The sequence below is a fragment of the Herpailurus yagouaroundi genome, unplaced genomic scaffold (assembly GCF_014898765.1).
Source record: "Herpailurus yagouaroundi ecotype Mexico unplaced genomic scaffold, PumYag 192, whole genome shotgun sequence".
Lineage (NCBI taxonomy): Eukaryota > Metazoa > Chordata > Mammalia > Carnivora > Felidae > Herpailurus > Herpailurus yagouaroundi.
This window is the reverse complement of record NW_024412423.1, coordinates 155,997-171,912: the sequence shown is the minus strand read 5'-3', so window position 1 is coordinate 171,912 and position 15,916 is coordinate 155,997. Positions and strand designations below refer to the sequence as shown.

Sequence of the window (15,916 nt, the reverse complement as noted above, 5' to 3'; positions counted from 1 at the left end):
TGGGTTTGAGTGTTGGGTGGGTGTGAGTGTGTATGGGTGTGAGTGTGGGTTTGAGTGTGGAGTGTGAGTGTGTATAGGTGTGAGTGTGGGTTTGAGCGTTGGGGGTGTGTGTGTGGGTTTGAGTGTTGGGTGGGTGTGAGTGTGTGGGTGTGAGTGTGGGTTTGAGTGTTGGGTGTGTGTGAGTGCGTGTGGGTGTGAGTGTGGGTTTGACTGTTGGGTATTTGTATGTGGTGTGTTAGTTATGGAGCAGGTCTACTCTCCTGGGTGAGGCCCCCAGGTCAGGGAGGCCACTGGGCCAACCAAGAGGACCACAGTGGAGGCTGTGACCTCTCTGGGCAGCACCATATTGATGCATGGGGACTACAATTCCTGCTGCCTCCTCGCAGAAGCAAGACCAAAGGCAGAGGTGCCAAGGGGACGAGAGGTCCCATGGCAGTGTTCTCACACAAAGACACAGGGACCCCAAAGCCTGGCTCAAGGTCAGAAGGGAACTGGCTCCTCTGAGGATGGCCTCACCCTGCCTCTGGCTTCTCTGGGACCCCATGGGTTAAAGTTTGCCACACCACTGGAATCCCTTTGATAACAGGAGACTCCACTTCATGCAGTAAATGTGGGCAAGGCATTTCTATTTTTAAGAAAAAAGTTCTTGTTGTCCTTATCATTTCAGGATTTCACAAAGAGCAAAGGGAGAAACAACATATACTCTAAATTGTACTAAAACACGCTTTCAAGAAAGTGTGAAGTCTTGTTTAAACTGCCAAAACTTGGCCGTAAAAATAAAGTCAAACTTTTTTTGGTGAAATATTCCCTTGGAAAACGAAAGAGACAGCCAATCAGATCAACTTGCTTCTTTTTTGCATCAATCTCCAGAACTTTCTCCCAAGGGTGTTTGTAACCTCCAGTCCATCTCCCTTTACGAGCAAATTTCACTAAATATGAAAATAATCCTTCAATGTAAAAGCACTGTCTGCTAATGTTACATCACCGAATTTCCAGAAGGTTCCTGTGAACTTGGGAAACCCCCAGTGAATAAGACCAACTGATGGAGGAATGGCGTGATGAAGGGGAGGAGGAGGTGGGAAGATCACTTCCAGCCCTGAGCCCCTCCCCAGATGGCTTCTGGGAAGCCGTCTGTCTGAGAGTGCACACAGTGGTCTTGTGGGCAGGGTGCCAGCAGGGTTTGGGAACTTCTAGGACTGGCTTCCGTGAGCCAACCATATGCACCTCTTCTCAACTCCACCATCAGGGACTTCACATTGATGACCTGAAATTAGCCATGGTGAGCCGGTGGTCAAACATTTAGCAGCACATCCCTGAGCAGAGGCTCTGTTTGGTGAGGCTCTTGTGGCTTGGGGACATAGCAAGGCAAGCAATCTGACCCCAGAGTCTGTTCCCCAAGAACTCCAGTCCAGCCCCTTCTGAGGTACCCTTCCATGAACTGAACCATTACAGGGAGGAAAGGAGTGTTAGATATGACGGGGTTCCCAGAGCCAGAAGAAGTCTGAGCTCTCCCCTGTGTCTTGTAAACTCCCTGGAACTCTGTTTCCTCAGCTGAAATGAGAGACAACCCCCCTAAGCTCATGACAAGCTCTCCTAAAGACTGCTGTGGAAGCAGATAGACGTGTGTGTGTGTGTGTGTGTGTGTGTGTGTGTGTGTGTGTGTGTGTGTGTCCTGGCCCCTTTTGATTCTGGGGAATGAAACCACACCTGCTTCTCACAGGGAAGAGATGAGTAGGAAGAATATCTACATGCATGGAGGCCAAATGGAGTGAGTGCCATATTTACAGGACACAAGCCCTGACTTCTAGAAAAACTGGAAACTATTTGGTCAAACGGGGTATGTAGCACCATGCCAGTGAAGGATGGGGTCTTTAACTGATGCCTACATTCACCTTCTGACTATGGTGGGTCCAGTCTGCAAGTTCTGGGACCAGGGCACTTCCATGTGTGTGTCAGACATAGAGGGGAGACTGGTAGCCTCTGGCCAACATCCCTGTGGCCATGACTTGACCATCTGAGATTAGCAACACTGGACTATTCTTGGGGAAGGCACCTAAAAGCCAGAGCCCAAATAATAATGGATAAATTATTGGATAATGGATAGGGGAAGCTGGGTGTCTCAGTCGGTAAAGCGTCTGCCTTCAGCTCAGGTCATGATCTCACAGTTCATGAGTTCAAGCCTTCAAGCCCTGGGTCAGGCTCTGTGCTGACAGCTCAGAGCCTGGAGCCTGCTTTGGATTCTGTGTCTACCTCTCTCTCTGCCCTTCCCCTGATCACATACTCTCTCTCTCTCTCTTGAAATAAACACTAAAAATGTTTTTAAAAATTATTGGATAATGGATAAATAAACAATGGCCCTCAAAGATATCGGGTCCTAATCCCTGGAAGCTATAAAAATATCTTGATGCAAAAAGGTCTTTGGAGATATGATTAAATTAAAGATCTTGAGATGGGAGACTTTCCTGTATTATCCACTTGGGCCCTAAATGCAGTCACAAGTATTGTTATGAAAGGGAGGCAGAGAGACATTTGACATGGAAGAGAAGGTGAGGTGACCACAGAGGCACAGACTGGAATCAAGAGATGCAAGCCGAGGGATGCTGGCAGCCACCAAAGCTGGAAGAGGCAAGGGACAGATTCTTCCCTAGAGTGTCCAGAGAAAGTGGGGCCCTGCTGACACCTTGATTTTGGTCCCATAAAACTGAGTTTTGGACTTCTAGCCTCCGAAACTGTGAGAAAATAAATTTAGGTTGTTTTAAAGCAACAAGTCTGTGCTAATTTGTTACAGCAGCCAGCGGAAACTAATATACCAACTAAGACAAAAGATAACGACTTCAAAGTCTTTTTACCTTCTAGCAAAATCTAAGAATTTGCTAATTTTCCATGGCCAAGTTTTTTTCCTCCCCTCTCATAAATTACTAAATGCAGGAGTAAAAGATAGGGCAGATTTAAGAATTCATGGATGGGGGTGCAACTGGGTGGCTCACTTGGTTGAGCGTCTGACTTGACATAAGCTTAGCTCATGATCTCATGGTTTGTGAGTTCAAGTCCCACACTGGGGTCCCTGTTGTCAGTGCAGAGCCTGCTTCGGATTCTCTGCCCCCCTCTTTCTACCCCTCCCCTCCTTGCATGCTCTCTCTCTCTCTCTCTCTTTCTCAAAAATAAATAAAACATTAAAAAAAAAAAGAATTCACGGATGGTAAGTGCAATCCTTTTTGCCAAACTCTCATGCATGCATGGTCTACACCTCCATGCCCTTGAACGTGCTGTGCTCTCAGCCTGGCACACCTGTCACCCTCTTCTCTCTGTGGAGCTCATACTTGAGGCCAGGCTCTTGCAGTACTGTTCCTGGGAAAGTTAGTGCTCCCTGCCTCTGCTGTGCTGGGGTCTCAACTCAGACTGCATGTGGGCCATCAGGTAACATCAGTGAGTGAGGCAGCTGGGCAGGAGGACTGGTGAGCTAGCACCCATTATCCTAGGGGCCACCGTGCATTATTCAGATATATATAACTCAGGGCTGCTCATCTTCAGATTTTTTCAAGAGAACTTGAAAATCCTCCCTACTTATGTGAAATCTCCCAATTTTGTAATGGAAGACTTTAAAACATAAAGTTTAAGCCCTGTGTACCACACAGAAAGATGTCTGCCGACTGGTTTGGCACAGAGTTACCAGGCTGTGGCTTGTGTCAGATGTCTTCTCTCTGTGGCAGCTTTTACCTAGTGAGCTACCCCATCCCTGCTTGGTGACCACCTGCCTCTCCAACTCCTTGCCCCTTCTCTGAGGGGAGGCTCGTGCCCATGTGGCCCCAGGGCCTGGAAAACACAGGACATCTCCAGGAGCAGCACTTCACTAATGGCTGAGCAAAGAAGGAAGGAGAGGATGAATGGGAAGATAGTAACCTTTCTATTGGCAGACAGCAACATGCCAGCGTCTCTCAGATGTCAACAAAACCTACCTGTCCCTCAGCTAAACTCTCAGTGCACTGAAGCTCTGAGGGACATCTTCTCAGTGTGTGCAGGGTCAGCTAGCACTGGGTCCAGGTTTCTGCGGGAGAAGTGGCGTAGACAACGGGGAGTAAGAGCCAACCTAAGCCTGGTCATTAGCAGCTGAAGGGAAGGCTCTCAGCTCAACCCCTGCTGACCATGGACGGAACAGCCCTGAAGATGTGACCACATCACAGGTGGCATTCGAGGTGGCAGATCACAGCAGGGCCACAGCCAGCCCAGAGAGAAGACCGGAGACTGCTCCTGCTCAGACATAGGCATGTGCAGACCCCTTCGGCTTCCAGTTCCCCAAATGGAAAGTTGACGAGGGTAAGCGACTTATTCCAGGAGCTTCTTCACAATTTCTGCCCTGTCCTTGTACCAAGTATGCAATCATTGCCTTAACATTTTTCTATAAAATTGACCAAGTGTTTGAAAACTGACATAAATGCTCCACAAAAGAACACAACCATAAAAAGGAAAACCAGTATCCCTTGTCATGCACACACAGGCCATTATCCAGAAACAAACAAACAAACAAAAAACGAAAACAATGTGTTTAATTCTCGACAGCAGCTATTGTCAGGTTTGACTTGGGATGGCCTTCTCCATGCAAGGGGTGCTCAGCCAGTGTCGGGGGGGGGGGAAGGGGCTCTGTAAATGACACATTAGCACCCAGGTGAAAAGAAATAACTTTCCCATGTTGGATATCACTCCTTGACTTAACCAAGGGCTGCAAGGTGGGTGGGATACGCTGGGGTGGGGGGGCTTGATGTAGGGATATAGGTAGTCACAGGGCCAAACTCATCCTTTCCTTAGGGGACAAGACATATGCAGCCCTTTAAGAGAGCAGAACAGGACCCCAGATTTGGAGAGTCTGAGCCCATCTCTCTTTGCAGAGATGGGCTGAGAGAGACAACAGAGAAAGCTAGATGCAAATTGGAAGCAGGAAGGCAGGCTGGGGGAGAGGCGGGCCCAGAAGGGCACCTGAGAGGAGAAAGGAGGGAAATTGCCAGTGCTAGAGAGGCAGAGCAAGGGTCTTGGTCAGTGCACTAGTCTGGCTCTAAGGCCACCAGTTGGCCAGGGGCCTTGAATGCCACACTGAAGGGTTTAGAACCCAAAGGTCTTCTGGCAAAACTGCCACCTTTGCTTCTTCTCTCTCTCTCTCTCTCTCTCTCTCTCTCTCTTGCGGGAAACATCCACAGGCAGGCCTATACATTGTTAACGATGCCCTGGAGCCCCGAGATTTTTGCTGAAAGTTCAGGAATTTAAATTGATGCCCACTTAAGGCCACCAGTTGGCCAGGGGCCTTGAATGCCACACTGAAGGGTTTAGAACCCAAAGGGCTTCTGGCAAAACTGCCACCTTTGCTGCTTCTTCTCTCTCTCTCTCTCTCTCTCTCTCTCTCTCAACATCCAAGGCAGCCCTATACATTGTTAACGATGCCCTGTAGCCCGGAGATTTTTGCTGAAAGTTCAGGAATTTAAATTGATGCCCGCTTGGCCTGGGGGAGTCTGCATCCCAAAGTGAGCTGTGGGCTCCTTGGTCAGTGGTTCTTTTACACTTTCAGGAGCCGTTGGCCTCAGAAACAAGGCCTGTACAGATCTTGGCCCAGGGCTCACCGCTGGCACATCCCGCCCCACAGCCCTCGGCGAAGTCAGACAGAGGCCTTTCATGGCTTCAAAAGTTCCACCAGGTCCTCCAGCCACAGGAGGCTGGAATGGGTAACTGAATCCTACTCAAGGAAAAAAAATAAAAAAGGCACAGTGACCTTTTGTCCCAGCACAAGTTCCCGGCCCTCTCCCCAGCCAGCGGAGGCGGCCCAGCCAGGAGAGTAAGGAATTGCAGATGTGCGCGCAGGGCCGCAGCAGCCCTCGCCATGGCCCAGCAGTCTCCCGGGACAGCGCCGAGGCGCCGCGGTGTTCAGGACACCGGAGCCCAGCCCCACTCCTCGTCCCGGACTCCTTCTCCCAGCTTTGCCTCGAGGCTCGGCGGTCCATGCTGCCTTTCCCCCCAAGCTTCGCCGAGAGCTCTTTCAGCAAAGAGGTGGCAACATGGAATCGACCCTTCTAGGGACAAGAGGTTCATTTTGGCACGCGAGGAGAACGCACAGGCCCTTCCCGAGCGCACGAGGGCAGCTCCCGACGCCACGGGGACGAGCCCGGCCGGCTGCCGGGAGGTTGCAGGTGGGGTCGCCTCTCCTGGGTGGGCGCGGTGGGCTGAGAGCAGTGCTGGGCACCCCGCGCCCTGGATGCGTGAGCTTGCGCGTGGCCGCCTTTGTGGGCGACTTGGGGTGCTTTTCTCACTGGACGTGGGGAGGGAGGGAGGATACCTCTGTGTTGTGAGGGTCCAGGCCCGGGACAGGACCAATTTCGTCCCCTCCGTGGGCGGCCGGGCCGGGTCGCCCTCACCAAGTCCGACACCAGGGTTGGGCACCCTTCTCCCCCACCCCTCCCTGGGACACCCACTCGGAGACAAGGGGCAGAAGGAGGCAGGCCCGGTCGGTGAAAGCCCCTTCTCGGACCTGGACAGATCGATGCCCCCATCCCGCACCACCTCCGGGTCCCCGGCGCCCGGCTCTCGGGCCCAGGCGCCGAGACACTGGGGAGCCGGAACCCGCGGCCACCACACTCACCGCACATCGTGGCTGCTGCTTGCGCCCTTCGCGGCTCTGGGACTCTGCGCGCTCTGGACACTCGGAATTCCGTGCGCGCCTGGCGCTCCGCGGGCCTGGACTCCCGCCGCTCGGCCTCAGGACCTTATAGCTCGGAGCCCTCCGCCAGAGGCGGGGCCAGGGCGGGGCCTCCTCCCGCCTGCCTGCTCCCCATTGGTCCCCGGTTGTCGTGACAACGGTGGGGCCTGGGCCCCCAGGAGTCAGGGAGCTGGGCGAGGGGCGGCTCCCAGGCTCAAGTTCAGTCTGTAACGCCTGGGTGTCGGGTCCTGAAGATGGACCGGGGGGTGGAGACCGTCTGAGTTCAGACCCAGACTCAGGCTCGGTCTAGGCGTGGGACCTTGGACAGGGGACTGAATCGCTTTGTGCTTCAGTTTCCCAGTCTGTAAAATGGGATGACAATGGAACCTACCTGCCTGGTCCTGGTGAGGATTAAGACGCAGAGCACGGTGGCGGGCGTGACGCACGTGTTCCCCTGTGCGCCCTTCTGTTTGCCGGGCTTCTCCGAGGGCACCAGAATCGCTGCACACTGTAGGTGTTCAAGCCTGGTCCCCTCTCTGTAAGGAGAGAACTCTAGAGCCTGATTGATAAATGAGAAAACTGAGGCCCCCTCCGAGGTGGAAAGCGACTTTGCCAAAACAGGGCAGCCGGAATTGACAAATTCTGGCGGTGGCAGAATTCGAACCCGGGATTTCCTGGAGAGCCGGAGCTTCAAGATGAGGATTCCCCCCAGGTCGTGAGCCAAGCAGGAGCGACCCAGGGAACCACCCCCTCCCGGAGCAGCCCTGGCGGACCTGTGAGCAGCGCTGGCGGACCTGTCCTCAGCGCACTGGCCTGCACAAGCCAGGGGCTTCTCCGCCCACCCGCCTAGAGCCCGAATGGGGCCCAGCTGTGAGTCACTGAGACTTGAGTTCCTCCGCCCTGGTTCCCGGCCGTCTCCTCCCCTCCCCACTGCGCTCCGGGCCTCGGTCTCCCGAGGAAGGTCACGAGAACTGGCCCAACACTGGCGTACTTTGAAGCCATCTGGTGTTTTTTATTTTACTTAAAAAAAAAAAAATCTTGATATTCTAAACAGATCCTCCCCAGTCGTGTTAGAGCACAAAACGAAACTTTTTGCGTCTTGTCTCTGGCATTTTTCCTGATGTAATTAATCTCTGTAGCTTCACCAGGGCTCTGCAGGTCCTACGGGGGAGAAGGTGTTTGGTTTACCCACTTGCCCGTTGAGGAAACTGAGGCTCAGCCAAGTAAGGAAGGGGTTTGGTTGAGTCATCCTGCTGGGAAACAGTGGAACCGGTTCTGGAGCAGCTGTGTTTGCCTTTCACCCTTCACTCTGAAGGGTCACGTTCATTTCGTTCATCCATTCATTCCCTCATTCCTAAGCAGCTGCTTCATACCTGTCCTGATGCTTAATGGGACTTAATGATGAGTGGAAATAGTCCATTCCAGGGACTCATGTGGCACTTACGGAGTGGTGGGAGGCAGACATTAATCCAGTGACACCAGGAGAACAAGAACATTCCAGGTTGGGATTGGGAGACAGGGAGGGGGCAGGGCAGGTTGGTGGGGAGGGGGCCAGACTCTGCCTGGGACTGGGCTGGGGCTGGAGTTGGTACAGGTCAGTGTAGACCCAGGGCAGCTTGCCAGAGGAAGTTAACAGACTGGAGAAGGGAAGTTCAGGCATGTGCAAAGGTCCCACTGCTGACAATGATAGCTGGAGTTTGGAGTCTGGAGATGAGGCTGTTCTGCCCCAGCCCAGAGATGGGAACTTGAGTCCCACCCTATGTAACTGAGGTGGGAACAGCATGGTGTCATCAGGCCCTTTGCAAGCACCAAGACACCAGGAGCCCTGGGATCCTAGCAGCTTCCAGATCTATCTCCCATCCAGCTCCCCAGTGAGGAGTGGCATGGATGCTAGGACCCCTGTGGAGGTATCTGCATCTGCTAGCCCATTATCCCTCCTGCTTTGGGACTAGTTATGTGACCTGGACCACATAGCCACTAGGTCCCCCTGGCCCTGGGATTGGTTCAGGAATCAGCATGTGGCTCATGCTGAGCTCTTGACAACCTGCTCAGGGACATGGGAGAGATCAGAAAAGATGAGTTTCTTCCCTGTCTGGTGGCACAGCTGTCTGGAGGGTAGACTGGTGATGCTGGGGACCCTCTTGTCAACTTTGGGGTGGGGTGGGGAGGAGCTGTCCAAGAGTGAGGCAATCCAGAGCAAAACAGATCTCTAGGATGGAGACAGGTGCACATTTGTTTTTTGAGAGAGAGAGAGAGAGAGAGAGAGGGACAGCACGAGCAGGGGAAAGGAACAGAGGGAAAGAGGGAAAGAGAGAAAGGGAGAGACACAGAGAATCTTAAGCAGGCTCCACACTGAACATAAAGCCTGACACGGAGCTTGATCCCATGACCCTGAGATCATGACCTGAGCTGAAATCTAGAATCAGGACACTCAACTAACTGGGCCATCAGGAGCCCTGAAGATGCACATTTTTTGGAGCCCCTGGGTTTAGCTGGGGCCGAAGCCAGATTTATTCCTGGAATTCTTGGTATCAAGGCTCAATAAGTTCCCATCTTCACTGGAGGCACTTCAAAGTGACTTCTGTCATTCGCAACCAAATTGAGTCCTGATTGCTTCAACCTCCTGGAACTGTGATCTGAGGTTCAGGGAAGCAGTTAGGCAGCTGGTGGCCCCAACCTATAAGGTGCTGCCCCTTCCTGCCCTCAACCTAGTCAGGGACCTGTCCTGGTACAACCCAGGAGGCCCCTGGGATTTAGTAAGATTAAACAATCTGCCCCAAGTCACACAGCCAGGAAGTAGGGGACTGGTCTGGATCAGGAGGCCCAGGTGTGGCCCCTCTCAGAAGAAGGAGGATACAAGACCATGGGTAGATGCCTTGCCTAGCCTGGCTCCATACCTGTGCTCCCAGGAGAATCCTGTGCCTGAGAATCGAGCTGGAGCCAGAAACCCACAGGGCCTGGCTGATCACCATGGATGGCTCTGGCCTCACTTTCCAGGAGTGACCTTGACCCTTCTGGCCAACAGAATAAGACCATATGCTGGATTTGGTAAGAGCAGCCACAGATGTGGTTTCTTCACCTTCCCATTTTTTTCAGATCTCAAGTCAACTTTTATATAACTGGGGGAATTTGTTCACTGACTGGTTTCTCCCAAAAAACCCAGAAATCTACTTCCTTCTACTCTTTCCACATAGTCCACTAAGTCCCACGGCTGTCCTGGTAGACACGGAATGTGCTTGCTAGCCTTGGACCACAGCGTCTGTTCAGATGCTTTTTTTTCCTTTAACATTTCCACTGGATCCTGGAGTGGGTTATAGGGTTCCAGGTATGATGAGGGCTGCCCTCTAACTCCTGTGGGATTCCTAGCTGGGCTTTCAACAGCTCCCATGCTGTCATCGGGGCCCTCACCACCAGTCTCCACTTATCCCAGCTGGGCTGTGGCCAATGGGTGGCCCAGGGTAGTCACCTGTTCCTCCTGATCTTCTTGTTCCTCACTGAGAGCAGAAATGCCAGGCAGACCTCGATGTCAGCTCCTGAAGGTCCCAGGGACCCAGCCCTGCCAAGAGCCGTGCAGCGCAGGCCTTCCCAAGCTTCAGCAGAGGGTCCAGGGAGCTGGGGGGGGGGGCCCCCCCCAGGGTGCTGAGGTGTGTAGCTGGAGCTCTGCATCGGATCACTCCCTCCAGGGGTTGGGGCACGAGATTCTTAGGGGACCTGGAATAGTGCCCATGGCAGACAAGGTTCAGGGAACCCAGGCCAGAGACTACCTGGGTAGAGTTCCTTGCCTCAGGGTGGCTTGTCCTCAGCTGAGATCTGTGGTGGGGAGCACAAGCAGAGCGAGGTATGAGGCCAGACCTGGGCTTGGGGCAGGAAGCCACACCCCCCAGACTCCTCCCTTTTCTCTTCTATGGGGTTGGGTTCTGGTGGAGTCGATAGGGGTGGGGTGGGGTGCAGAGGCGCAGGGCTAGGGAGGGTCTTAACGACTGGCCCCAGGACCAGGGTTTGAGGACAGCCAGCAATGGAGATCTGGATCGGAAACTGAGGCAGGAATTCTGCTCTGAGTGTAGGCCTGGAGGGAGTAAGGCTTCAGGAGGTTGGCCGGGGCATGGGAGAGGGGAAGCGTTGTCTGGCTCATTTTGGGTTACCAGATGGCTGCCCCCACTCTCCCACCCCCAAGGCCAGCATTGAGGCAAGGGAGGCCCTCCCTTCCCTTTCAGCTCAGCATGGAGGTGACCTTCCTAAAGAGTTCCTTGGAGGGGCGCCTGGGTGGCTCAGTCGGTTGAGCGTCCGCCTTCGGCTCAGGTCATGATCTCACGGTTTGTGGGTTCGAGCCTCACATCGGGCTCTGGGCTGACAGCTCGGAGCCTGGAGCCTGCTTCGGATTCTGTGTCTCCTTCTCTCTCTGCCCCTCCCCTGCTCACGCTTTGTCTCACTCTGTTTCTCAAAAACAAATAAATGTAAAAAAAAAAAAAAAAATTTTTTTTTAATAAAAAAAAAAAAAAAAAAAGAGTTCCTTGGAGCCACGGACTTTTTCCAACTTCTTTCTCTCTTCTGCAGGGACTGAGGAGGAGTTCTGTTACAAGCCTGAGCTCCCATATTCTTTTATGACTGGAAATTAATTTAACAAAATAACAAAGTTAATTATAAATCTGTATAACTTTGTTCTTCCAGGAAAGATACACATTCATTTTAGGAAGGAAATAAAAAAGAATCTTGTAAGGGTTAATCCTATCAAGTTTTTTTACAACCGCCCCAAAACAATATTCTTTGCATTGGTAGTCATTATTTAAACAATAATATGGTTATACCACAAATACTGTTTTGTAGCCAGAGTTTGATCTTTGGATTAGAAAGAATTGTGGGGGCGCCTGGGTGGCTTGGTCCGTTAGGCGTCTGACTCTTGATTTCGGCTCAGGTTATGATCTCACAAGCAGTTTGTGAGTTTGAGCCCCACATCCATCTCTGCAGACAGCATGGAGCCTGCTTGGGATTCTCTCTCTCTCAAAATAAATATATAAAAACTTAAAAATAAATTTTTTAATGTGTATTTATTTTAGAGAGAGAGAGACAGACAGACAGAGGCATGAGCAGAGAAGAGGAAAGAGAGAGAGGGAGACACAGAATCCGAAGCAGGCTCCAGGCTCCGAGCTTGCAGCACAGAGCAGTGAGGCCATGACCTGAGCTGAAGTTTGACACCCAACCGACTGAGCCACCCAGGCTCCCCTAGATATATAAAAAGAAAGAAAGAAGAAAGAAAGAAAGAAAGAAAGAAAGAAAGAAAGAAAGAAAGAAAGAGAAAGAGAGAGAGAAAGAAAGAAAGAGGGACAGACAGAAAGAAAGAAAAAAAGAAAGAATTGTGCTGTGAAGAAGCCCGGATGTGGCCCAGAAATGCCAGCACTGTCAACGCACTTCCGGTGCCATTGCACCCAGGCAGAGCTGGGCCTCTGCTCTGCCCAGCCAGGAGACAGTGGGGGTCTGTCCTTGCGGGTGAGCAGAAATCTGGGATTGCATGCATTGGCTGTTGGCATTGGTGAACGGAGAGCAGCAGCTGACCCCAGGAGGTGCGGGCCCTGGAGGCTCTCTGGCCGAGACACAGGAGCTGGTGATAGTAACACCTGCACAGCAGAAGCTCAGCCTACTCCGAGCAGTGAATTCTTTCTGGCCCCATCACATCAGGCAAGCATCTCCTCTGGGACAAAAGGGCACCAGATCCATTTCTTTACCCCTCCCCCGCTCTGTGCCCTGGGAGGCTGACCTTCCCAGGGGTCCCAGGCCCTCTGGCTTCTGGTTGGTTCTGGCCAGCAGGAGGTCTGGAGAAGGAGGGGGTGAGGTCAGGATAGAAATCTTCTCCCTAAGGCCTCACCTTGGGTCTGGCGGCCTCTCCCACACTGCCCTCTCTGGATCCTGCCCCTTGAGGTCTCGGAATGGTAATGCTCTGGCTGGGCACCTCTGAGGCTGACCCAGCGCTCCCCACTCCCTTTAGGAAATGCTCTGTCATCCTGTCTGAGGGTGTGACCCAAGGTGACTAGTTGTCTGAGTTTCACTGGGACCGTCCTGGGGTTAGTACTGAAGTTCCCACACCCCAGGGAACCCCTCAGTCCTGGGGGAGCCAGGCAGGGGTGGCAATTGGTCACTCTAGTGCCACTAATGTCGACTCTGATGCCGCATTCCTGTTTTCTTACCTTTTTGTCTACTAAGACGAGACTAAGAAGGGCCCAGGGGGTGTCCTGGGCTTCCAGTTGCTCGTCACCAATCAGATGAGCTAGCAATTCTGGTGATGGTTTCCCAGTGCTTGAGTGTGGCTGTGTCCTGAGAGGGGCTTGCCTTCCATGTCCTCCCTGTGCTTCCCTCCAGGCTGGGCGCTGGCTGTCCTTTTAGCCTTGGTTTCCTGCCTGGCCCCATGGGCAGCTGAACTGACTATTCCATACACTGCTGATGTCCTGTAGATTCTGGGAGTGCGTAGAGGAGAGGCTCTTTGAGTGTGGTGGCTAATGTCACCTCCATGTTGTCCAGTCTAGCAGCGGCATTTGGCTATGATTTTTAGAGCCTGGGGCAGGGACAGAGGGTGAAGGTTTGGGGTCCAGGACTCTTCTGGCATCCCTCTCCACTCTCTGATGGAGAGGAGCATTTCTGGGTAGGCCATGCAGATAGGGCAGTGAAAAGCATCCTATACAAGGGTCCATCCAGCTCCATGAGGCCGCGTCTGGGCCCCAGAGCAGACCCAGAGCCATTCTTATGTCATGTGTGTCCTGGTTTCCATGTTTGTTAAGGCAGTGGGGACACAAAAACCTCCTGGCCCCTTCTAGCTTCAGGGAGGGTCTGCCTGGGCATTTACTTGGCACGTAGGCAGTGGAGCGACTTCTGGAGCGACTGATGGGCAGTGGGGGAGTTCGGGCCTGTTTTCCTTCCCTCTGGGATCAACACCCTGGATTCCTCTGTGGAGCTATCCCTTCTCTCCTCTTAGCCTCTTGGATCCCAGGGGGCTGCCTTCCCTCCTGGTGCTGTGGTGGGCACATGGCCCAGGTCTGGACAATGAGGGCACCACTGGGAACATAGGGATGGAGTCTGGACTGGACCTGGGCTGATAACAACCAGTGAGTGTCATCCCAGAGGAGTTTGGCCGGAACCATCAGAAAAAAGTTTTCTTCCAGTCCCTCAGGTATTAGGGTATAGGACGGGGGTGTTGCCTGTGCCAGCTTCACCCCAGTGGGGAGAATCCAAGAGTGTAGATAAAACAGGAAAGGAGATCTGTGTTGGCTCCAGCCCTGCCTGAAGGCAGGTGTGCCTGAACCACTCACACATTTTGTCCTTGAGTGGGTGGGGGCCCTGGCTCACCTGGGGAGGTTGACCCTTGCGCATGTTTGCCCTCTCCCTGGTCCCTGTCACTCTGCTCTCGGCTGTGTCTGGGGGCTCCCAGGTGGCCCGCCCAGTCACTGAGACTGCATTCATTACTTTCACATGCTGTGCACCGTGGAGGCGTGTCCTTCCTGGGATGTGGTCCTCCAAGCACTGATCTTTGTGAACTGCCTGAGCTTCCTCCTGGGATGTGGGTGGTACCACCACCTGTTTCTGGAACCTGACAGCCAACTGTCACCCTCACTTTGACTTTCGGTGGAGTGTGGGAGGTAAGGGGGGATCTACCAGCTCACAGGGCTTCTCCACTCTGCCAGCACGTCCAGGTCTTGCACACTTTCTGGAATGACTCGACCTGTCTCCAAAAACCGTCTTTCTTTTCTTGTAAATGGAAACCAGAGGGTGCAGTTTTTAACCTTAGCAATATTATCTTTAGAAAATATTTTGGGTCTCGGCAAATATGTATCCCCACGCAATGACATACACGTCCACATGTGCTTTTTTTGTTCTGAAAAATTTCAAAAATAGTCGACTGAACCCCTTCATACTCATTCCCCAGAGTCAACAATTATTGATGTGTAACTGATTTTGTCTTAACTCTTTCAAGTTTTTGTTTTAATGGAACACGTCCTGCTATGATTTGATTCATTAATAATTCATTATGTGTAAATCTCTTAAGACTGTAATAGCAGTATCACACCACACAAAATTAATAGCAATGTATTAATATTATCTAACACTCATCTCATCTTTAATATTGATACGTATTGGAGTATGTTCAATATTCCTCGATTGTGTCAAAAGCGTCTTTTTATAGCTTGTTGGTTTAAATCAGGATATCAACACCATTTACCCATTGCCTTTGGTTGGTATGTCTTGAAGACTTTTTTCTTTTTTTTGAACAAAAGTTTTTTTAATGTTTACTTTTGAGAGAGAGAGAGAGAGAGAGAGAGAGAGAGAGAGAGAGACTGAGCACGAGCAGGGGAAGGGCAGAGAGAGAGACAGGGAGACACAGAATCCGAAACTGGCTCCAGGCTCTGAGCTGTCAGCACAGAGCCCGACATGGGGCTCGAACTCTGAATGGCGAGATCATGACCTGAGCCGAAGTCGGACACTTAATAGACTGAGTCACCCAGGCGCCCCAACTTTTAAATTTATAATCTGTAACAGCATATACAACCTCCCTCCCCCACATGTGATGGTCTGATATTAGCAAGTGTTTTTTGGTTTGTTTTGTTTTTTAAAAATGTTTACTTATTTTTGAGAGAGAGCAAGTGAAAGAGGGGCAGAGAGAGAGGGAAAAAGAGGAACCGAAGAGGGCTCTGCACTGACAGCAGAGAGTCCAACATGGGGGCTCGAACCCATAAGCCGTGAGATCATGACTTGAGCCAAAGGTGTGCGCTTCACTGACTGAGCCACCCAGGCGCCCCTCCAGGCACAGACAGATGTACAGACCACAGACTTCTGGTAAAACAACAACCCCAGGGCCCAGAGGGGGCAGATGTGGACACCAGGGAGCAGACCTCCGGCCCAGAGCCGGACTAAGCAGGTTTGCGCTCCGGCTCTGTGCTGCCTTGTTAGGTATGGCCTTGAGCAAAACAGCATCCCTTCCATAAAATGGAGGATAGCAGCTTATCGGACACACTAAGAAAGTGTCAGTTAGTACAGCCTTCCAGAGAGCAATTTGGCAATATGTATCAACAGAGGCCTGGTTTCATGAAGAGTGTGGAACATTTCATTCCACCATGAAATGCTGTGCAACTCTGAGAATCGGGTGAGCGCGGGCTGTGTGATTCGGTAGGAGACAAGGGCTACAAAGATACTATGTAGTGTCTACTCCTCACTGCATGTGGTTGTATCGATAACGATAACGGCTTTGTTGGCATATAA

At 52.1% G+C, this 15,916-nt stretch overlaps 2 protein-coding genes across 2 annotated transcripts in view; both read right to left on the bottom strand.

Annotated features, from left to right (window-relative positions):
• GFPT2 (glutamine-fructose-6-phosphate transaminase 2) overlaps positions 1-6,725 on the bottom strand; it is a 48,052-nt gene extending 41,327 nt beyond the window's left edge. Inside the window, exon 1 of the mRNA XM_040444173.1 lies at positions 6,620-6,725. Coding sequence (XP_040300107.1) covers positions 6,620-6,626 — 7 coding nt within the window. The 5' untranslated portion in view covers positions 6,627-6,725. The remainder of the gene's footprint in view (positions 1-6,619) is intronic.
• Positions 6,726-6,817: 92 nt separating this feature from the next.
• On the bottom strand, positions 6,818-14,032 carry LOC121010832 (uncharacterized). The gene is made up of 3 exons (XM_040444716.1): positions 14,009-14,032; positions 7,068-7,658; positions 6,818-6,924 (listed from the first exon to the last, which is right to left on the bottom strand). Exons 1-3 carry the CDS (start codon positions 14,030-14,032, stop codon positions 6,859-6,861), a joined length of 681 nt encoding a protein of 226 aa, XP_040300650.1. The 3' UTR covers positions 6,818-6,858.
• Positions 14,033-15,916: the final 1,884 nt, after the last annotated feature.